The sequence below is a fragment of the Pyrgilauda ruficollis genome, unplaced genomic scaffold (genome assembly GCF_017590135.1).
Source record: "Pyrgilauda ruficollis isolate IOZ18807 unplaced genomic scaffold, ASM1759013v1 scaffold27, whole genome shotgun sequence".
Taxonomy (NCBI): Eukaryota; Metazoa; Chordata; class Aves; order Passeriformes; family Passeridae; genus Pyrgilauda; species Pyrgilauda ruficollis.
In genome coordinates, this window is record NW_024524044.1 from 3,208,725 (window position 1) to 3,233,338 (window position 24,614).

At 36.3% G+C, this 24,614-nt stretch overlaps 1 protein-coding gene across 1 annotated transcript in view; it reads left to right on the forward strand.

The window, feature by feature from the left end:
- Positions 1–24,614, forward strand: part of MDFIC (MyoD family inhibitor domain containing) — a 50,450-nt gene that overhangs the window by 1,911 nt on the left and 23,925 nt on the right. Inside the window, exons 2-3 of the mRNA XM_041471597.1 lie at positions 168–323; positions 11,528–11,659. Of these exons, the coding sequence (XP_041327531.1) occupies positions 233–323; positions 11,528–11,659 (223 nt within the window). The 5' untranslated portion in view covers positions 168–232. The remainder of the gene's footprint in view (positions 1–167; positions 324–11,527; positions 11,660–24,614) is intronic.

The window sequence follows — 24,614 nt, forward strand, 5'->3', positions numbered from 1 at the left end:
CCCGGCCCCGCGGGTGCTCGCTGCAGGGGGCGGGGGGCGCGCCCGCCGCAGCCGCGCCGGAAAGTTGCCGCCGCTTCCCTACTGTCCCTCTTCGGTCCCTCGCCCCGAGCCGTGAGTTTTCTGCATAAAATACATTAACGAGTCCTTTCATTTGCTTGTTCCTTCAGGGTCGCGTGTTAGTTTTGTTGGAGAGGGGTGCAGGCTTTCTGTTACTCGGCGAGAGAGCTGGCAGATGTCCCAAGTGAGAGAACCTCTTCCTCCGGGGCCTGGAGGGCCAGAGCAAGCTCCGACTGAAAACAGCTCTTTGATCTCTCTCCCTCGAGGTAAGTTGCTTTAAAGTTTCACTGTAATTGTTGCGCGTTATATTTGAATGATACGTTTACTGATTTGACTACTGGGTTTTAACCCCTCTTTTTTTTGCCCCTCCCCTCTGTAGTGTATCTCTGTAGCACTTTCATTTCACCATTTTATTGCTTTAACCCAAAATTCCCATGAAGAAAATGAACAAAAAAAATAAAAAGGAACAATGTGCTGCTCTCAGCCCTGATTTTCAGTACTTGAAAAACTGCCATTCAGAGGCAGATGTTGCTCCTTAAAAATCGCTTTTGTTTTTCTCAGCTTTGTGTTTTTGTTTAGGAATTCTTTCCTGTAAAGCTGTCCTTCCAGGTCTTGAAGTAAATTATGAAAGTTTGATCTAATAGCATGAGCCTTGTTCAGGTTGGAAGTCACTTTGCTTTTTTTTTTTTTTTAGATTACTCTGTGATACTGCAGCTAAAATCAGTCTCTGAGAATATAACTTGTTTCATATCAGTTGTTCAAAAGGTTGTTTGAAAGTATGTTCATCTTTAAGATAAATTATTTAAGTTATATCTTATTTACTTTTGAACAAAATACACTGATAACTCTGATAACCTTCATGTAGGGAAGTTTGACAAAGTATATTTTAGGTTATCCTCAAAACTGGGAAGTATGTTTGCCTGTCAAGTCCTGGTCTGTAAAGATGAGACTTTTCTTTATTTATTTACAGCTACGATTTTCCAGAATTCTGACAGGAGTTTAAAAAGTCTCTGAAAAACAGACAAATAATCTTGCTCAAGAACTGTAACTTTATTCATAACTGGTTAACAGGAGCAGAGCCTGGTAATACAGTTGTGCAACTGTGGATTAAAAATGCAGTCTTGTTTTTGTAACTAAGAAAATCAATAGCTCTGTGCAATCAAAGCTGAAGACTTGTTATAGAAACCAGAAAGTATCTGTAGCTAAATAAAAAATGTTTTGGCGTGGGGGCCCAGCAAGTTGGCTTATACTTATCTTATTGTTGGATGGGTTTTGGTTTTTTTTGTTCTAGAGAATGACTCATAACTTCTAAACAGTAAAAAATAATAATAAAAAAGATTAAATGCAGAAGACGAAGCATGCAGAACTGAACTGCTAGAATCACATTTTTGTCAGAACCATCAGTACCTGTGATATGTGTTTATTTTCAGCGTGTTGTTTTTATTTGTCATGTGGTCAACTGGCCACACCTGTTAAATTCTGCATGTAGGACATGCATCAAAGTTACTGAAGTTGTAAGTCAGTGAACTAACGAGCATGGAAGTGGTCTCATTCTCACAGTACCACTTCAAACTGAGTGTTCACTATGAAGTGAAAGTCCTAGGTATGATTGTAAATACATGCTCTTTTTTTGTTAATGAAAAGTAAGGAAACAAATACTGATCTGTCCCTGACAAGTAATGTGCAGAAAATCCTAATGACACAATTAAACCTCACAGCTTTCTTAGGGATCAGTAAGATACAAACAAGCATTATGATTATGGTTTGTTCACTGGCCACACCTATCAAGGCACATGCTCAATTTTAAAGCTTATGTAGAGTTCACATAAAGACAAAGCAAAATTCAGCATTCAAATACATTATTTTTATTCTAATCAACTTAAATTTAAGGATAATATGGATTTTTAATGTGGATATTTGTTGCTTTTTTCTAGTCTAAGTTTGTTGGGGAAGTGGGGGTGGAAAGAGGAAAAGGTGAGTTCATAACATTTCCAATCTATATTCCAGCATTTCTGTTGTCAGCTTTGCAGTGTGTGGTTACAGGGTAAGGTAATTCAGATATTCCAGGGCTGAAAAACTAAGATAGTATGTCTGGGACTTTTAACAGCCCCTATCCTTCTATTCTGCCCCCAGGACATCCAAATTTACACTGACTTCTCTAGAATTTGGTGATAATTTTTAAAGCTTTGATTGAAATTCATATTATTGACCTATAAATTACTTCATATATTTACAATGAGATACCTGAAATCTGGGTTGACCTAGAATTAAAGATTCCTTAATCAGGAAAAGATGGCTTATCTTGTATGTGTAATAAAGTATTAAGTGCATTCTAATGAGAAGGAATTTCTCGTTTGTAACAGCATATTTTAATGTGCTCTGTAAATGTTTAACTGATATAGATACCTTATCCTGGGAACAAACTTTTCCTCTTCTGTAGTTCTGCGAGGTATCATCAAGAAATCCAGATATACAAAGTGTTCCTTTTGCTTGCTATCATATCCATTCTGATGCTGAAGATTAGTTATATTTTTCCATGAAAAGAAAAGAAACTTCAGTTGAAATTTGAATATTCAAAAATAGCTATTTCAAAATGTTATTAAAGATCAGACAAACTTAATAAAGCTTAGGCAGTATGCAGGGGTATTCATCAGTTGTGGACATGGGGAAAACTGGGTTGAGGCAGAGTTTGACCTACAGAAGTGGTATGCTCTGGCTTTCACAATTTAAAAGAATTTTTCTGTGTTACTTTAACCAATATGCTTTCGCAGCATATCCCCTGTCACTGTTCTTCGTTGTTAGTTCATTTTTGAATAAATGCATAAATATTAGTGAGAATCTGGATGCCACCCATCCACAATTAGTGTGTTGTGAGAGAGAGCAAATGAAATCACAGCATCTTCTTTTGTGGTAATGTCAAAATTCAACTTCAGTCTTTAACCATTATCTATGTCAGTGTGGTCTGCTGCTCTAAGAGACACACTGCAGGATGGAAGGTTTAATCTAATTTCTGCAAACATGTTAATTTCTGCCACATCCTTCCAAAAGTGTAGCTCTGCTTGTGCACCCTTGTTGAAGATCTTAGTGATGTCTTCTTTCTTCCCTGTAGCTCATGGACTTTGGAACCAAATTATGATTACATCTACTTGTGTGATGCAGTCAGTGAATAGTGCCATGTCTCTGCTCAGATCACTTCAATTTGATTGTGATCAGGTAGTTCTCAACTCATAGGTACCAGAATAATGTCCCTGAGGAAGGAATGTGGCAATTCATGACCACTAGACTCTGCTTTAAGGAAAACGTTTCATATATTGGAAATTATGGTGTGATTATTGCCTGGGCTGTGGCAGTAAAATCCTCTGCATTTGAATAAACCATGAAATACAAGAGATAAATTCAGGGCTGTCATCTGTAAATTATTTGGAATGCTTTTATCTTTGCTTTTTGTTAACTAACTGTAACCTAGAATAACAAAGGAATAATATTTAGCTTTCTCAATTAAGAAAGAAAGTAAAAACAATAATTATAATCATTAACAACTTATTACAAAATTGAGATTGATAATTTCACTATAATAAATCTTTAAATGATGGAAATTCACTAGAACTTTTTATTTTAATGGTGTGGGGAGGATGGAGAAATCTTGTAGAAATACAAAGCATCAGATTCTATAAGTGACTGTTCTCTGGTGCAAATCATCTCACTGTTGCTGGATGGAGATGCAGTTCTGATTTGGTATCTCAAGATTTGGTATCTCAAGAAACCATATGCAGCAACTAATACTTCCATTCAATAAATGTACAAAGTACTCCTCTTCAAGAATGTGATTCTAATCTTCATGTTTTCAGTGCTTAACTGTTTTCATGATGAGGAGCAGGAAAGGAATCTGATGGCTAGATGAGATTGGGTGACAAAAGACTTAATGCAGGGAATGTTTGGACATTCTTGAGGCAACAGTGATTGCTATCACAACAATTACTGCACTTTACCAGCAATGCCTCAGTGTTATGAGTAATATATATTTTTCTAACAGTTAACCAGTGTACTCGGATTGCTCAACTTAACAAATATTTCCTCTAAAATTTTATTTCCTCTTGCTATCACAAGAGTTAAAAGAATCTGTATAATTTATTTCATTGCTGTGTGCCAGTACTAAGGCATTTATTTAATATTACTGACTAAAATATCTAAAACGTTGGTAAATAGATGTCTGACTCTAGTTTGTCATGAAAGCATATGTCTGCTTTCAGTTTCATGTGCATATGGTTCCAGTCAAGTGATTCATGCCCTCATGGGTGTGATGCACTTGTATTTCACAGAGTTGACTGTAAAGATCTTGTATCAAGTTTAAAATATTTTTGTTCCATCTTACATCACAGGTTTATTTTATATCACAGTAATTCTTCTTAGGTCCAGCTGTGGGCTCTCAGAAGTTAGATTTCTCTTGATTTCTCTTTGCTTTAAACACTTTTTTTTTTTTTTTTTTTTTATTCAGCAATGAGTGTGTTATCCTACTTTTTTTATTTGGATCTGCCATGCAGTTTTGAAGTAAATCTGTTCACCTCTACTTTGATTTGCATTGCGGAGTGATCCTAGGGAGTGACCTGGATGGCATTCCTTTAGCTCAAAATAATGTGAAAGCTACAGGAATGTGCCTAATACACTCCCGACCACTGGTAAGCCTTGAATCTTTAAGATTATATCTGAGAACTAGTTCAAAGTAGAAAGCCCCTGGAACATGTATTACATGGAATATTCTTAAAGTTAACTCTTTCACTGTACAGGCCCAGTTCTATTAGCCATTGCTAATGCAGCCATAGCTGCCAAGTATTGCTTAGCACTTCCATGAAAGTGGTTTTGTATACATGTGAAACTTCTTTGGATGAATGACATACATGCATAACTGACTGTATAATTAGTGTGGTTATTTGCAAAAAGTCTTCATTTATGTGTTTGACCTTTTTAACACTTAAAATAATGCAGAATACCTATTTACACATTGCTGTGCATTTTTGATTTATCCTGACTCAAATTTGTTCGGGGCTGTCAAACTTCTAGTGCCATAGCATGCACCTGGAAAGTTCTTTGTAAGTTTTCCAAAAAATTGCTCAGCTAAATTGCTCTAATTTTGAGAAACTGTTTTTTTCTGTGGCACTTCTGAAGCCATTTAAAGTTGCAACAAGACATTTAAGTGAAAGCCACTGAAATTAAACGAATGCAAATAAGCTGGGTTTTTTTTGTTTTAAAACAAACATTTAATTGGAGGCTTCCAACTCCATAATTTGTGGATTATCAGTATTAATTAGATGTCCTTAATGAAATGGGATTGTTTCAGGTAAATGCTGGAATAGGCATTCTGTTACAGAAACTGTTGAATTTATTTGCTATATAAAATGCCTAAAAGTTTTAGGCATTTCATAAAGTAGATGGTAGGCGTTACTGTTAATGATTATACAATGATGTGAAATGTGATTTTTATCAGGGTTTTTTTGTGTTGTTGTTGTGAACAGTGGAATTTTCAGTAGGAAGTAGCATCCTTAGTGGTTCCTTGCCAGCAAGGTTATTAATGAACACAGGAAGTGTTAGAAATGCAGTGTTTGCCACATGCTCTTCAATCTCTCCCAACAATTTTAGGCTTGAGACAGAGAACTGATTGTTGCATTTCCTTTTGGGAACATTCTTTGACTTTTTTTATTCCTCATAGATCTACTTATGTGTTTGTGTTTTGTGGCAATTGATTTTCTTTTGTAATTGCTCTTTCCTTTGAAGGACAAAATTTCATTTGGGTTAATTTGAACTGGCACATTTATTTTAAAATCTGCAGCTGCTTGTTGTAGGAAAAACTCAGACCTTCTGATGGTTCATCCCAAGAACTAGGTCAGCTTTGGGTGCCTAAGTAACTTTGCCCCATGCTTCCAAATCTTTCCTTTGCCCCTACTCAATAAAACTGTTGGACTGTTTGTGATTGCATTTTTGGAGATTGGTGATCACTGTGCCAGTCCATTTTGCTTATTTCTCTCTCCTTGAAGAGAATGATGCTGTCAGGTTTCCAGAAACTTTTCCCACCAGTTGTTTTTTCTTTATATGCTATTTGGAGCAGTCCACCACATTGCTGGTGAACAGAAAATTAATGTGTCATGGCAGCAAAGGCTTTGGTTGTTACAGCAGAATTCATTTAATTAATTTTATATACAGGTTCCTAAACTTTATAGACAAACTCCAAACCTGTTTCTCAAGTCCAGTCTGTCATTTTGCTAGTCATGCACTAATGATTGACATTCTTGGAAGCAATGGCTGAGTCAGGTTATGTGTCATCTTATGAACAGAAATCAGCTGCCAATTAAACTCTGAGGACGTGCAATCCACCTAATGGGGTCATTTGTTTCCATTTTTATTTTGTGTATGTTACATACTTCATGATATATGATAGCACATGTATGAACACAGAGACCCATTTCTGAACAAGAAGATGTGGTGGGGCTCTTGGGGCCAGCTGGTGTGTGAATGTGCACATAGATAAACCCTTGGAGAAGAAAAGTTGGTTATTTGTCAAAGACTTGAGCTCTTCAAGGTGTGTCTTGCAACTACACATCCATTACCTATCTTTTTTTGTATTTTCTATCAGTTTTGTGTATTAATTTCATCTTCACTTAATATGCTTTACATTATAGAGAAAGATACACAAATGTAGCTCTGAAAAGAGAGATTATTCACTGGGATGGTCTAAGAATTTTTCAGGAATTAGTTTGACTTATGTTCCAACAACTTCCCAAAGGCATAGGATGCAGAATTGGAAGGAATCTGGAGAGATTGCCCTGTATACCTGATTTGCCTAATATACATGGGTATTTCTTGACAGCTCTGACTATTTGTTAAGTTTACTTTTTGATGGGGCTGTTGTAATAGTGGCCTTGTTGCTAATTCAGACTGCTGACATTATTCAGTTGGTGGAGTCTTGCAGAATGTATTTGTCATGTTGCAAAGAAGCGTGTGTAACCAGAGGCATATTCTCCAAACTAGAACAAAAGTTAACAATCAATATAACAATAGTCTCAAAGGTGAAAATTGAATTCTATTCTATGGAATATGTGTATTGCTGCATAATTTAAAAATAAATATAACAAAATTATAGTTAAATGAATGTATGTACTATAGAAATGATTTATATGTACTTAAGTGATTCTATAGAGAAAAATCAGTTATTCACTGGATTCACTTATTTAATGAAGCAGTAATTTTGAGATGTGATTAAAATTTTAATTTTTTTTCACTATGTGGCTTGCCAGTTGTCTGTATCATAGATATGATTTGGCTTTTAGCCATCTCAATTCTATACTTCGCAGGCATGTCATATCTCTTAAACTTGCATTAGTCTCTGGGCAAGGAGAGTTTCTGCCTATGCTTACCTTCAGGATAAATCACATGGTGTTCTGTGTGGGTGTCACTCCCTGGGGCTTTTGACTAGAAGCTTTTCAGCCCTGGCACTGCTGTTAGTCTAGGGGAAGTACAGAGCCACACAAGTTGCTGGTTTGGGGCTGAACTGTGGTAGGTAAGAAGTCTGTGTTGCTTTTGTGACATGACCTAGAGTAACTTACTGTGGTTTTGAAGAGAGATTGGATTTATACTTCAGCTCTGCCAGACTCAGAACATAATGAGTCTTTTCTTTCCATTATTTGAACTGTTAAGAAGAGCATCTCTTTTTTTTTCTTGGCTGTCAGTATTGGAGGTTAGCCACATGAGAGTGGAAGGGTGTGCTAAAGGAAGCAAAAGCTAAAATACTAAGGAAGTCTTACAGAAAGAATTCTTAAGGGTAAGCTTGATTGAAACAGAAAGGTGTTACAAATTTACTTGAAGATGCAGTGGAAAAAAAGTCATACTTTTCTATGGCCAGATCCAGTCATTAGTATTTCTGTCAGAGTAAGGTTTTTGTGTTGATTCTTCATAAACTACTGTTGTGAAAATTCTTAGGTACCTAACATAAAAGTAATGGCATCAACAAAAGACAAGAATGGTCTTGAGGCTGTCTTCATATGTGATTGGTTGTAATTGGTATGTTGTAGTGGAATCTCTAATATTAAGAAAAGAAAATATGATCCCATTATCAACAGTTTGTTATAAGGGAATAATCAATAAATTCCTTTGTACGAAAACTGAGGCATGGTACATATTCAAGAAAAAGCAACTGAATCAAGACATCAGTGTGTGTTTTCAGTAGTCTGATGCACCAGAAACGATTAATGAAAAAATGCTCAAATATATAAAGGAGATCATAAGGTCTACTGTTTCTAAAGCCCCTTTGAACTAAGTCTGGATGTGATGGGGTTAATTTTCTTCATAGCAACCCCTGTGGTGCTGTTTGGGATCAGTGTCTCAAGCAAAGTTGGTAGCACACCAGTGGGTTGGCTATTGCTGAGCAACACTTGCACAGCACCTGTCAAAAGTTTTCTCTTTTCCCACTTTTTTCTCCAGTGACTAGACTGAGGGTGGGCACAGGACTGGGAGGGGACACGATCCCCATTAGCCATTTCATGCCACAGAATGTCATGCTCAGCAATAAAAAACATGGGAGGAGGTTTTAGGGGAGGTCATCATTGCTTAGAGACTAGCTTGGGCATTGGTCTAGTTGTGGGAGATGGTAAGTGATTGACTTTGCATCTCCTGTTTTACTTTTCTTCCTCTTTTCTTCACTTATTAAACTACATCTTGACACACAAGTTTTTTCCCTTGGGTCTTTCTGTTCTCTCCCCTTGTCCTGCTGGGGGCTGGGGAAGGGACGAGAGGCTGCATAGTCCTTAGCTGCTGCCCAGGTGAGCTCACCACACCATGGAGCAGCACCTTTCAGGATGAGCTGCTCCAGTGGGTAATTCTGGAGTGCAAAGTAAGATACCAAACATGTTTTTAATGGTGTAGGTTTCTGTTACGCACATTTACGCATTCTGCATGTGAATTCAAGAGATCAAAGAAGAGAAAATTAATGTTAATTGTTCTGAACTTCCTATCAAAAATGTTTGGTGTTCAGTTGCAACAGTGGTTCTGTTAAAACTTTTTAATAGTGCTTCTTTTTTCTTGTTAACTTCTACTATTGCATACGTGGTCTTGACTGGCCATTTACTATATCCAGCTAGAATAATAAAAGTGCACATGAAAAATACACATACAGCCTAGACAATGAGAAGAAAAAAAAGAGAAAAATATACTGAACTGAAAACAAGCAGAGGGATGAAAAATGAATCCATATCAATAATGATGACTGATTGTATTCTGCACTCCTTCAGATTTCTTAGATAAAAATGTAATCTAGAGCACTAGGGGCCCCATAATATTAACATTATTGTTTCCTTATAGCCATTCATTGTTTACTACATGAAATAATAGGGTTCTGCAAAGTCATATCCTATATGAGAGCATTGTATACAGCTTCTCTCCGGGTCTGTACTAGCACTGCTGGGTACATATTGTAATTTTGGTGTCATCACTGTAGTAATTTAAGAGCAAAATCTCCTAAAATAGCTCATTTAATATTAGTATTTGTGGAAAGCAGAGTGCTTTTACACTAGCTCTGTCAGGACACTACTTATTTTTATTCAGTCTATTCCAGAACACTTTTCAAACACTTTTGATAAACATTTGCACCTAATGCTTAACTGTACAGGCTGAATCATCATACTTCAATGCAGTCACTTTGTATTTGATAGATACCAGACAGAAATAATTTGTATCTGATGTCTGTCAAAGGGGTTGAAACACTGTGTTTTGGTTTGTTGTTTTTTTTTTTTTTTAATTTGGTGGGAGTTTTTTATTTGGTTTTTTGTTTTGTTTTATTTTTTATTGTTGTGGGCTTTGTGGTGTTTTATTTTGTTTGTTTTTTTGGTTTTTAATGTTAATAGGATGAGTGTCTAGATAATATTAAGTCATCAGGGCAAGGGGAAAAACTCATTAAAGTCAATATCTTCCCATTCAATTCAATAACTACACCAATCCCAGTGAAACAATTCCTCTCAGGATGGGCTTGAGGAAATACTGACAAGTTGTTGGTGGGAGGGAGGACTGAGAGCAAAGTACCACGGAGGTAGCTAGGTCAGACATTTCAGAGGTAGAAATTGATAGAAGGGGAGCAGCAGTGCTTGAAGGCATACGCTACTATACACACAAGATGGCATATTTTATTTTGAGTGATGTCCAGTGCCTCAGTTTGATAGGGTGGGTAACAAAGGCAGAAAGTTAGGATTTAAAGTCAAAGTGCTGTGGGTTATATGGAGAAACTAACCTTTACTATGTCACAGTAGCAAAAAGTGATTTTTTTCTGTGTCTCGGGACTGGAATAATTTATTAGAGGATGCAGTATACGAAACTGTAATAAGGGATTTATAAATGTATTTGTTTGAAACAAATAAATAGAGTTAATAGGCTTTCCAGCAGTTGCTCATCTAAGTTCACTGTAAATATTAGATGTTATAGATATACTCAAAAAACACATGAGACTGAAAATATTTAGTGTTTTACAGATCCCTTGAGTAAGTAATATAAATTGATTATCTATTGCTGTGAATATTGAACAAAATAAATCCAGATTTAAAGATGTTTCCTTGAATGCCAGTAGGAAAAAAATCTGTAACAATCAAGAACAGAAAGATTTGTGTGTGCGGATTTGGTTATTAAAACATTAATGACAGTGAAGATGAAAACTGTCACTTGCCTTGGTTTGAGGAAATTCTGGTCTCCTTGTGATAACTGGCAACATCACCAAAACAACATCTGTTACATTGTGAAATAAGCTGAAGAATCCCTCAAATAACCTTACTATGGAATTTTTCCTGCAACTTACATATACATGGACAGAATAAATACTTTTTCTTTTCATTATTGGCTAAATGTTAACTTTTAATCAGCAGTGGCTTTTTGAAACTATTTTTTTCAAGAAAAAATAGGTAATTGTGTTACAATAATTTTTCTGAATTTTTGTACTAGTCACTTTTGAACTTTCAGCTGTATTTGTCTTTGATTATGTGTTTAATTATAAAAAATAGACAACAAAATTTTGTAAAATTACTATAGCTTTTATGTGCTACAGCCACATGTATGTAGGTAAAAAATAATGGTTTTTGTGTGACAAAGCTATTAAAATTTTTATATGAAAGCATTATGGAAGGTAACTAAATAAGAAAATACCCCACCCCACCCCCCGCCAAAATTTAATTTTTTACAGAAGCTGCGGAGTTGCTGAGTATTATTTTGCATAATTGGATACAATATGACTAAAAGTCTTTCTAAACGAGAAATTATATTGATCTAGGCCAGAAAACAAATGGAAAAATCAACTTTATTGGCAGTTAATTCTAAGGAAACAAAAGGGGATGCTAAGACAAGTTATAATTTATGCCACCTCACTTTTAATTTTCAAAATTAGTTTTGCTAACATAGAGATAAAAATACTGTAGAAATTAATGTTTTGAAATTTCCTTTGACTTAGGAAAAACTGACCAAGAGACTGCAGTGGCAGGAGATAAAGACATAAACCAACCTTCCAGTAATCAAAGTATACAAGCAGAGATACAAGAGCAGTCCATCTGGGGAAATCGCACTGATGGTGACCTCATCAGAAGTAAGTATTTCCAGAACAAATTGCTGCCGTTGAGGCTTGCTTTCACAGTGTAATGGGATACTGCCTGTTGACTCTGTTAAATGTGTGTCAAATGCAATTGTGTTGCAACTGTAATGCACATCTACTGAATTTATTTCCCAGATTGACTCCTGTCAGCACGCATAAGCAACAAGTATAAGGAAAGGTGTGATTCGAGTGGTGCAGTATGGTACAGACCTCTGTAGCATCTAAGCTTTTAAAGCCTTAATGTTACATTCTTCTCTTATCATTAATAGTACAATAGTTAGTACTGCATTTATGCAGCTATGCTAGGTGTCATCACCCTCAATTTCCCAGGTAATGCATATATATAAGCAGCAGAGTAAACTATGCTGAGAGCAGCTGCTTCCAGCTGCACTGAGTACTGGTCAGGTGTAAGTTTTTTAAGGGTTTTGAGTCCTGAAGTAGTAGACCCATGCTATGGAGCTGTGGAGTTTTTAAATTAGTTTTTACAGGTCTACATTCCTAGTGTATGTCCTGTATGCTTTAAAACACAAAAAGGTATGCAAGATCATTTCTATTTTCCTGTCTTGGATTGAAGATCATATGCTATCCATTGTACCCTCTTAAGGCAAAAATATTTCTGTCAACTGCCAGAGGCAGTACTCTGTAATGCTCTAAAATTCTGTGAATGCTTGAATGTTAGTTGCTCAAGGGAGGGGCAGCATGAAGAACTATTCTCTAATTATTGGGTGTATTCAGAAAGAAAATGGGCTAAATGCAGAGTGGTGCTCCAGCTCTCTTGAGGTTGTCTGATCACATATTTCAGTGTTGGTCTCTCTTTGCAATGCACACTATACTGTTGACAGTGGGGTAAATTTCTGAACCTGATGTTGTCAAAACTGGTGATTTTTTGCTGCAGTTATGTGTTTCTTTTTAGGTTGTTTTTTCATTTGTTTTGTTATTTTGCTTAGTTGTTTTTTAGTCTTATCTATACATTTATCTTCTCTGGAACTTTGTGTTAGCATTTGAAATTATTTTCAAATCTTAGTCAATCGTTTTTTTTTTTTTCCCTAAATAATTAATCCTGGTAAATACTTGCACCTCTAATGTATTGAATAGTTATCTTGATCCTATACAGGAAACTTGAATTTAACATGTCAGATATTTATCTGACAATTTAAAATAATTCTTAAAGGGTTACAAACAGGGAGAATTGTCCTGCATAGTTTGAGAGTTTACTTAGTCCCAAAAGATTATTGCTTTAAACCTAACTGTCCCTGGACGAGCAATTGCTTTGTGCTTATGTTGATGATATGGAAAGGTGTGTATGGCATCTTCTGCTTTTGGAGGAGCCTCCTTCTCATTCCCTTTTCCTAGAAGTTTCCTTATTCCCAAATGCATGAGAAAGCAGATTAATTTAATAGCAGGTAGCAGCATGCCTGAACTATGGAGGAAAGGACCAGGGACTGTAGGGTGATTCTGTGCATCCTCTAGTCTGTTCACCACCAAGACATGCTGCAGTGGCTGCACCGGGCAGTTTTGATGATACATTTTTTTCAACATATATTAGAATTTGTAGCAGATAGTGGAAACCCCTGGTAAAGTGACTTGGTGATTATATGTAGTTATAGCTCTGTGATGGAAGGGTTAGTTGCTGCTGAATGTAAAAAAAAAAAAAAAAAAAAAAAAAAAAGGAACAGGGAAAAGGGGGAAGAAGATAAGGTCAAATGTAGGGGTAAAAGATTCTGTTCCAGGGTGCATGACTGTCCTTATCCTGCAGTCATGAGTAGCTTTACTCTGACTTTGAGTCAGAATAGCACTCTGACTTTGTGGAAAGCAAGTTTAGCTGAAAGCTGTAAGTTTCTGAAACACTTAGTCTTAATAAGTGTGTAGTAGAGGCTTTATTATGAGTCTTATTTGATTAGATGCTATGATATGAACCTCTCTCCTTGCTTCAGATAACCTTTAGTTTAAAGTCTTCTAGATGGAACAAAAATGATGAAATCAAAGCAGTTTCTTTTGTTGTTTTTTTTTTTTTTTTGGGTGCGAAGCTTATGAGTAGAGAAGTTTGTTCTCCTTTTAAAAACTGAGGAACTGTGCTTGACTCAGTTATACATTTTGTAGTTTGCAGAAGTTTAGAAGTTTTACAACTCAATATACCTAGTAGCCAAGTTTGAAAACTAGAACAAGTGCAGCAAACATAAGCGTTCTTATCACAAACACTACTTGGGTATTTAATGTAAAAAATAAATACTGTAGCTCAAAATGGTCTTGATTCAACCAGATCTATTACCCCACCAAACTAAAGTTCACAGACTATTGAAAGAATATATTGAAAGAAGTTTGAGGTTAGAAATAAACAGTGTTTTGGTTATTACAATATATTTTAAAACTCTTTCTAAAAATTGTTTTAGACAGCGCATACTTCACAACTGTTCCACACTATCCTAATGATTCAGTTTCTTTTTTTCCCATACAGATTGTTTTCCATCCCCACATCTGATACATACTCCATTTGTCTTAGCATTAGCTTTTACTTTATAAATGTTTCCAGCATTTAACTTCCAAGGTTTTCCTTGTTTGCAGCTGTTTTATCCTGCTGTTATATGGAATTAGATTAATCAGTCAGATTTACTGGCACACTAACAACGAAGTCCAGTGTTTGAGCCCCTGTAATGACTTCATTATGTATGATTTCTCATTTGCACTTGTGAACTCAGTTTACCAGGCAACATCAATAAACTAAAACACTGCCCCCGTTTTCCATAGTAAGATGTTTTATGTTCACCTTGCTTTGCCCTTTCAGTCTTTTTTTCAAGCTCCCTTTTTTAACCTCCAGAGATTTCCTCCAGATTAGCCTTTTCCCTACCTCCTTTGGAGCATCCCTTCTCCCCATTAATGAAAATGTTCATGATGTCCTGGGTAAATGGTTAATCTTACAGGAAGCCTCAACCAAGGAATTTATTGGTTTTGAAGAGAGTTTGAGAATCAAAAGATTACTGTATACTGACATATAAACAATGAAAGGCTGTATAAGAAGGAAGCAGTTGTGTTACCTTTCTGTAGTAATTGTTAATACACTTGCATAACTATTACTGGAACACTGTTCAGTTGGAGAAGGATCAGGGGAGAACCACAAATATCTCAGGAATGACTGGAGTAGTTGAAAATGTGCCATGTTGTGGAAAACCTCCTGGAATTCAATCTGTTTGGTGTTAACAAAGGGAATAAAGAGGGGCTTTGCCTAGTCCCTAAGAAGCATGGCACAACAAACAGAAATTTGTTAAGACAGTTCTTCAACTATAGCAAGACAAAGGGAGAACTAAATATAATATCAGAAAGTTCAGTTAGACTAGGAATAAGGTGTACTTTTTTAACAGAGTATTTGAGAAGAGGAAAAACTGCCAAATCCTTGGTGGCTTTATGTGTGTTAAATTTGGTTTAGTCATCATAAGATGTCAACTGCTATCCATATCCTTCAATTTTAGAACCTGAGTAAAGGAGAGTCTTTCCACAGTGGTTCCCCCAGCTGGGAAGACACATATTTTTCAGTACAGTTATTCTTCTAGAAAATGTTGATACCTGTTCCCTTCTCTTCACAGACACATACGTATTTTTTATGTTATTTCTGACTGTAGGGGTTCTGCTTTTCAAAAGAGCTTTAGAACAACTCCATCTGCTATCTTTTTTTGGCAGTGCATTTTAAATATCTGCAAACACCTTCTGCTTATTTTCATTGTATGGTCTGGTGGCCCATAATGGAGTGGCTCTGCTTCTGTTATCACTCACTGTTGGCACGTGAGGAGGAGTGCATGTTAAACATGCAGCAGGGGAACCTGTGGCTATAGGAATGAAACCACAATGCTCTTCTTTGTTCTCTGGAAGAGGTATGAGATTTTTTTCCCTCTTAGAGAAAAAAAAGGCTATAAAGATGGATTTTAGAATATTTAGGCAGGATTTTTGCAGAGGGCACTAGGTTATCTTCAGTGTGTGTTGCTATGCAGGGAAGGGAATGTTTAGGAGAGAATAAAATGCCAGTCTTGAACACTATTTGCTTGTGAGGATTTAATCTCCTTTCCAGTTCTCAAGCAGAAGCTTAGCTATGTGATATTTAAGAAAACAAAAAACATCTACCATAGATTCAAATTGTCATGAATAATTGATTAATAATAATCCAATTCTGAAGATTAAATACCTAAAATATGCCCATGTTTTACAGATAGAAAGGTCATTGCTATCCATCATTTTCTAGCTTCAATTGTCTATTTCTCCTCCATGGAACACCCTCCTGATAAGAGTGACTCTTCAGAGAAAAGGATGCTTCTTTCAGCTCTGTGGGGATGAATTTTACATGGTCTTGTGGCCACTATTTTATTTACTATATTCTTCTGGAGTAAAACCTAAATATTTTTATCTTTTTGTTTTCTGTATTTTATGTTGACATTTTCACTTTACATGATTATTTATTTAATTTTAAGGTTTGGAAATTCCTTTCTTTGTCTGGCTAAGTGAGTGATTTCTGTAGTTTGTTATGCTATTTATGTTTGGTTTTTTGTGGTGGTCAAGAAGTAGCTAATCTGCTCTTAGAAGTCTGTTTTGTTTGATATTAATCCAGATATCTTTTCTTGGCTGTTCTATGATGCACAATCACCTTACAATTACTGTGATTTCAGATGATCCTGTTTATTCTGTCTATAAAATAGTGCAAAGTGCTTGAGTTAACTTAAATTGTTCTTTTCAAAGCTAGAAAGTATGACAAATACAGTCTTCTTGCAGCATAACAGTGTGTGACTACAGAAATTGTGCAGAATAGATTAATGGAAATTATTCAAAATAGATTACTGGGTTTGAAAGGTGTATTCTATTAGTTAAAGAAGTGATTTATGTACAATGTTCCAAATAGACCCAGGTATAAAAATCTGTTAACCTATGAATGAACAAAACTTAATCAGTTCAATATTTATACAGCAGCACAGTATTTGATATTTAGAACATTCTTGAAAAAAAGATTAATCTTTGACAAATCTGGCTAGTAGATGTAAAGAAGTCTTTCCTGAGAACTCTCTCAGAGATTTTCTCATCCTCTCCCCAGCACAGAACTGTGTTGCTTCTGTTTCTCCCCTGACCTGGCAGTTCTTTTACTACAGCCACTCCAAAAGTCTTCGAAAACCTTCTCAGGCCTGTTGAGGGGCCTGGTGAGTGACACAATCAAAGTCTTTCCCTTTGATCTTCACTTTACTTTCTCCTGGGTAGAGAGGGATTTTCACAGGTAGCTGTACCATTATAGTTACAATCTTCAGAGTCTGACTGGGCCTTTGGTGTTAGCCTGGAAAAAAACGAGGCTCAGGAGAGACCTTATCCCTCTTTACACCTGCCTGAAAGGACGTTGTGGCCAGGTAGGAGTTGGTCTCTTTCCCTCTTTACACCTGCCTTGTGTAAAGGACGTTGTGGCCAGGTAGGAGTTGGTCTCTTCTCCCAGGACAAGCAAACACAGTCTCAAGCTGCACCAGGGGAGGTTTAGGTTGGTCATCAGGAAGAATTTCTTCACAGAAAGGAAGATCAGGCGTGGGAATGGACTGCCTAGGGAGGTAAAGTTGTTAACCATCCCTGGAGATATTTAAGGAAAGCCTGGACATGGCACTTAGTGCCATGATGTAGTTGGTGGTGTTCTGTCATAAGATGGACTCAATGATCTCAGAAGTCTTTTCCAACCTAACTGATCCTGTGTGTTTCTGTGTGTACAGAAGTCACTGTGAAATGACCCGAGTGTTGCTGTACACCGAGCTGCTGCCAGGTGTATGTGTTTTCTGCATATTCGATTCCCTTCAAGTCTGCATTGCATGCTGTAAGGCAATGCAGCTGATGATGAACTGAGATAGATGAGGAATTTGTATACTCTGTTGTCACTTCAGGTCAAGAAATAAACTTCTTGCTGTTGTTGATCCATTTACAGAACAGTAGTCAAACTTCAGTGGGAAGTTTAAACTGTTCCAGATGGCTGTAAGATAGGTGTATGTATTCTGCATATCACTAATAGCCAGAATTACTTGGAGCCTTTTAGTTTCTGTTTTATTTTACTTGTGAGTCTCAAAATGTTATCTGAATTTATGGTCTGAGGCTGAGGAAATTTGGATGGCAGTAATCATCAGTACCAGAAAAAGGTGAAATTCTTCAAATAACGTGAAGATTACTGTGCTTGCTGTGTTTGGGCCTGAAGTAAATTGTATCTTAATTTAATATTTTCCTGTGTTGTATTGGTACTGTCTCAGAATTAATCATGCTGTTATGCCTATATGGGAAAGAATAGTTATATTCTTTTTCTGATTATTTCCTCCTATAGGGAAAAAAGTTAGAATATGCTTGTAGTAGTTCCTTAAAGAGAAGGAATAATAAGATTCTTGACTGCATTCTATGTGAAATATTATACTACCAAACCAATGAGTTAGTGTGGTTTTACTCTTCTGTTTTCAGTACTAACCATATTTAGTTAGCCATATTTAGCAAAGAAAACACTAAATTACAAAGTATAAGAAAGTATCATTATCTAAGACTTACTTTGAGGAACCCGTCTGCTGGCAAAAATGTCATAAAATTTAAACCATGGCAAAAGTTCTTTTTTTCTCATTTTACATTTAATTTTGTATTTGCTCTCATTGGTGTGAAAAGCATGGTGTAGGTTTATACAGCTTAAAGGCAGTACTGTATATTGTGTTTACATCAAAATAATTAAATGAATTCTTCAAAATTTAAAAGCCAAAAGAATTTTAAATATTTTAAAATTTTTTATTTACTGATTAAAAAAAGTGAAAGATGGGGAGAGGGACTCATGGTCACAGGATAAGCCATAGCTAAGTAATCACAGTTAAACATTTTTCTTCTTTATAGAGCTACACAGAGGAAAGAGAGGTCTGAACACTGCTTACTTCTTATGCATTCTGATAATATGACACCTATAGTGCAAAAGAACCCACAAGTACCTTTCCTTGAAGGTGTTTTTATAAAAGACAAGGAGAAACAGGAGCCTATGACCTATTGGTGTCTAGTTGTGGTGTGGTTTTTTGTTTTCCCTTAAAAAATTCTTCATAATCCAAACCCAAGGAGCCATTTGGAAAACGTTAAAATGTCAAACAGCTGTGGTCACTCAGGCTATTTGTAATATCAATTTTTTAAAATCATTTTACTGGCAAAGTAGGCTTCCAGATATATTGAGGCTTGATTTAAGAGAATGATTGATTATTTGCTACCTAAGCCTTAACTCTTTTTGAGTGAACTGTAGTGTTCTGGTGTGTGAGAAACACTTTTGTGTGGAGACTGCTCTTGAAGTTTGTGATTATAAAATGCAAACTCATACATCCTACCAGAATAACTTTTCAAATTCTGAGTTTGTCTGGACCCATGATTTTTAGAGGCTTAAATTTTACTTGTAAACTTACTTCCCTCAAATTCTATGCAGTATCTAAATTATCATGTCTTCTCTTTGAACTATAAATATTATGACACTTGTTTGGAGAAAATTTAGCAATGCTAATGTTAATTAAAGCAGAATTTCAGCTAAGAGACTATTTCCTTTTGCAAAGGTTCCTCACGTTTAAGTGAGTTTTACTGATTTATAACTCAAACTTAAGGTTGTATAATGTTTGTATAAAATGTTAAGAAGTTCGCTTTTGAGACAAGTCAAGTAGAGCAAAGAGTTAGGCAAGCCTATTAAAAAATGGCCTATGAGTCAGATTTGACCTTCAGGGCAAGTTTTTGCTACTGAGAGGCAGCATAAACTATTGCCTGTTCTTTGGCAGATCAGGGGCAAGCCTGTCTTCAGGTATGGGTAATTTGGAAGTACATCTTCAAAAAGAAAACCTCTTAGCCAGTTAGAAGGCATCTACCTTTCCCAGTCTCCTTTCTTCAGTAGGACAGGTGCATATTTTGACTATATTTCATAAGTTGCAAATTGAAATAAAATTCACATTTTGACAGAAAAGCAATGAAAGATTATTGTGCTGACCAGAACTGGCTGTAAGAGCAGTGTCATACCAGGATAGAACATCCTTTAGGTCCGTACAATTCAGGAATACAGGAGATCAGTGTACAATACTCTTTTTGCTTGAATTTCAAAATGAAAGAAAATAAGTTTTGGTGAGAGGATTTGGGATTAACCTACCTGGAAAAACTTGTCTGAGGGATCATCCTCAGTTTTTCACAGAGGTGATGCAGAAAAATATTTGGATGGTGAGGTGGGATACAGAGCTAACCTTGGTTAGTATACGTGTAGTTTTCTTATAGGTGAGTTTATCAAATTACATCATCTCATTTAGTATTTTGCAGCTCACTTTGTAACTATGACTTTGTGAAGTATTTCCCTACGTGTATATATATATATATATATACATATATATTCTTTTTACTATGTGATGACTTTTTAGTGATAAATCACTGTCATATTTATAATGTAAAATCAGTCTTGGTAAATATTTTTGTCCAGCAGTAAATAGATCATTCAGTGGGACTGCATGCTAATCATGCTATGAAGTAACTGACAGTATACATTAAGGCAGCTGAAGTAGCTGTAAGGTCTGTGTGCTTCGTGAGAGTCTTCTGCCCTTCTGTAAGCTGTTCTGTGCTGGATCAAATCCTGGAAACTTGCAACTAGTGTGAGTTTTGTATTTACAACAAATAAGACAGTGTTTAACTTTGGAAATATGGAAGGGAAAAAAACAACTCCGAACACTTTTTAAAGGAGGAATTCTAGTAAAAGGTGTCTGTTTTTTATCCACTCCTCTTGTTCCACTCCTTTGACTGTTACTTGATATACTTCTCGGTCCACTTGATTTTCTGATTCCCATTTGTAGCATAGTGTTATGTCTGAGGAATCTTTTTCTTACAGTTTAGTTGATCAATTTTAAATAGATCACTATTTGGTTTTGACTGTTTGTGTTATTATAGATCATCTGCTACTCTAGCATTTTCAGAAGAACAGCGAGATCCCATTTGCTGTGCTGTGCTCCCTCCTTGAACAAGAGAAAATAACCTGGCAAAAGCTTTTGTTCATTATCAAATCAGCATCCACACCACGAATTCTGCTGTGATAGCTGGAACAGGGCAAGAAGTTCAGGTCTCATTATTTATATTTTGTCTAATTTTTTTGCTTTCGTGTGGCTGAAGGCTTGTGTAAGCAGCAAGGGAAGGTGGGTTGTGTTTGATGGAGTTGCTGTGCTGTTCGTTGGCTCTTTGTGGGTAAGCGAAGCTTGCAGTCTCAGCTGTGACTTTTTAAAGCTCTTAAACTGTAAAAGGACAAAAAGAGTAGCTAAATTCTAATACTTTCACTTAAAATGCTGTTTCTTTTCTTGAAATCCTTCAGCTTATTGTAAAAACTTCTAATAAAATGTTTTTTAAATGTATAAATGGACATTTTTCAGTATTGGGGATAATACTGACACAGCACAGATTTCATTGCTGTATCTGCACTCCATTAAAAAAAAGTAATTGTGATTAGTGCAGAAGGATTTTTTTTCTGTGAATAAAGAGAAGTATGTCTTCTAAATAAGACAAAACAACTGTGCTTTAAAACAAAACAACTGTGTTGCAAAAAGCACTGATGCCAAGCATGGAGCTAACTCAAATTTAAATGCTAGTTAAAAATATTTTAAACCAAAAGATGAACCAAATAAACTTCAGTGGGTCAAATTGCATCATTTTGTAAGTTGAAAGAACTATTTTTAATAGAGAAAGAAAATAATTCCATAGGTAATGCTGAATGCTTTTAAATGTGCTAGAATAAGAATAATCCCTATCTGCATGTTAGAGATAAAAACTAGTATTTTGCTGTTGATATCATTTGGGTGCAACAATTTCGTAGAGAATTATATCTTGTTTCATTAACAGAGTCGAGAATCAGAATTTTAGCTCAGTTGTGGAGTGAAAGAACAATGTTTTACAGGTAATTTCATCCCATTAAAACAATTTATCTATTTTTTCAATTAATCTGATGCTTTCCCATTGAGTTAATGCATTTGTTTCTCTGAATTTTTGTGGTTGTTGCTGTTGGTCCCTGATGTGACACTGTATTTTTCTAACAGGACAGATTTGTAACTGTGTGGCTCAGATATCAGAGCTTTCTTATGTATTGTTTGAGCAGCTTATGCTTTGCTTCCTTTCAGGAAACCAAGTGCATCATTTTTACAGGAAGTTTGGTCTTCAGCAGGCACGGCCAACAGTCTGACTTTTGCTCTGCTCTAAGGGATGGACCTGTGAGCAACTGGCAAAAGCTCATTTAGCTTTTCTTTTTATTACTATATTGAATTCATGTAATTGAGGTCATTATAAAAACTTGGCCAGGATGTGGGGGTTTTTCCAGCCAAGTCAGAAAGAGGTCTTGCTAGATCATTTTGGTGGAACGTGATAAATAAGAAGTTAAGTAAAAAATTTTTGCCTTTTTTCCTTAATATTGGTGACAATGATTGCATGTTGAGTGCATTCAGTTTTGAATTTAACACACAAATCTCTCAGTTGAAAAAGGTTTATGTTCAGAAAGATTCTGTTGCCTTTTCCCTTAGCATATGAAAGAACCATTTTTGAGTCAAAGTTAAACTGCCGGTGGGGTGGGGTGGGGTGGGGAAGAGAAAAGACAGTGAGCTCTGATACAGAGATTCAGCCTTTTAGTCCATTGTTACTTGTGGATTTGAATCTAGGGAAAAAAAAAGAGAATGTAGGTTTTTCAAGGACTCTAAAAAGAGCACTTTTCAAAGTATATTCTCAAGAATCTTACATGTACAGCTTGCACAAAAAATATTTTGGGTTAGATGGTGCCTTATCATTTCAAGATACACCAAAGAGTGAGTTCAAAGGTGGGAAAAGAGCTCTCATTTCTGGGTCATCCTGATGCCAATCTGGTGCATTAGTGGCATTCAGCAGCCCATGAGGCAGCATTGGTGACAGGAGCTCTGCCTGGATTTTGTGTGTGTTCAAAATCCTTTGGTGACCTGGAGTCCCTTGAGTGCTTTGGGCTGGGGAAGCCCCACTCATCCAGCCCATGGACTTAGAAACCGGGTGGATTGATGAGGGGTATCCTGGATCCATCTGCTGGACTCTCCTTGCCATAAGGGAATTCTTGCAGCTGAAGAACATCCATAAATGAGACTAAATCTTCTCAGTGTGTTGTCTGTGCAGATAGATGCTGCTTCTCTTCTCCTCACACTTCGCTTTTTCAGGATCAGGAAACAGATGGATATTTGCTGCTCTCTCAACCATTTTTCCACATCTTTTTTCTCCTACTGGCAATCACTCTGTTAACTATGAAGTCTGCAGTTCTGAAAAGATGGGTTAGGAAGAGTTATTGTTGTGGACCTCAAGTCCTCACCCTGCTTTCTGACACAGAATTTCCATTTTCCATTGTGCTGAGTGTGGCTGATTTTTGGCCTGGGCTCCAGGATCCTCTCTGACCTCGAGCAGAAGGGGAGCTATTGCTTCAGCACCTGATCACTGTATAAGTATGAAGTGTTTATCCTTGTTATATTTCACTGCTTATCAACTAATGAGTTATAATTTAATTATTTTCTTACTTGTAAAATCTGTAGCAAATGCTTCAGATTTGCTGGGATTTTACTTGTGAAATTTTTTTGTTTCTTCTTCCATACACTTTTCTGCCCTTACAGAAGTGAAGTCGTTCAGCTCACTATGTATTATTTCTCTTTGTCTCCTTCCCTTCCAGTGTTCTCTTCTTCTGGATGGTTCCTATCGGCTGTTTTTGCTTTTGATGTTTTTGCCCTACTATTGTTTTAATAATGTAAAATCCCAAGTTTTGGCCTGTTATTTGGAGTTACTGTCCATTTGCTTCCCCTGTTACATTTTTCTTGCAGTTGTGCTTTTTTTCTTTCTCTCTTTGGTTTTCTGGTACTTTGTATCAGCCAATGCCAAACTTAGCATCAGCTGTAAGTTGCAAGAAAGAATAGCAGAGAGAAAAAAAGTGCAGCAATGGAATCAAAAACTCACTTATCAATTTATATGTTACTATATTTGTACTGATGTTCTGTGTTTTCCTGCCATTACTTATATAATCCTCTCTATTGCTGTTACTATGTTTTCATTCCTATTTTTGATTTCTGCAATTAGCTTTGTTAATTGTAACATTGGGTATTAAAATTATAGAGATTACAAAAGATAGTGCACTGGGAGCAGGTAATCACACTTGAGATTGAATACTTTCTAGAATCATCTGAAATTCTGTCACTTACATGAGTTGAGGACTAGAAATCAGGGGAGCACTGAACATTAAGGGAATTGCTCATTCCAAGCATTTCCTTTCGAGTTTTTTTTTTTTAAATCAAGTACAGCCAGTTTATATACATTTATTTTTTTTTTTGTTTGAGTTTAGCTGACCGCTGTAATCTTGACATGTAGACACTTGGTATATATGGTCAGTGGAAAATAAACCTGACCTCAGAATATCTTCTCACTCAGAGGTGAATGCTGGATGGGCTTGGCTGAGAAGCTGTTGCCTCACCATCCTGCATTTTTTCCTGTGGTGAAACAGTCTAGTTTGTCAGTGGTTGCAGGGGTTTTGAGAAAGGGAGCAGGAGGTGCTGGAGGCAAGAGGACCTGTTTGTGCACTTGCTCAGGTTGCGGCTGTTAATGACATTGAGGTTATCTCTCCTGTCTGGTGCATCCTGCTGTGCCGCTTATGAGGCAAAACCCAGCAAGTGATATCCTGTTGTTTGTAGCTTCTCTTTGATGTTTTTTACTTTATTTGGGAGCAAGTAACACAATGGTGAGGGGGCATCAAAACTATTTGAAATATTTGAGACTTAATGTGTCAAATTCCAGTGTGTCTTTATGCAGTGGTATTACTGTATGTTGTAGCAGATACAAATAGCATAACTGCTATAATGTCATGCCAACAGCTTGGATTACCTTTAGTGGTTGATAAACTTTCTTTTAAAATTGGAGCTCCAGAAGCAAAGCATTCTGTTCCTCAGTAAGATGG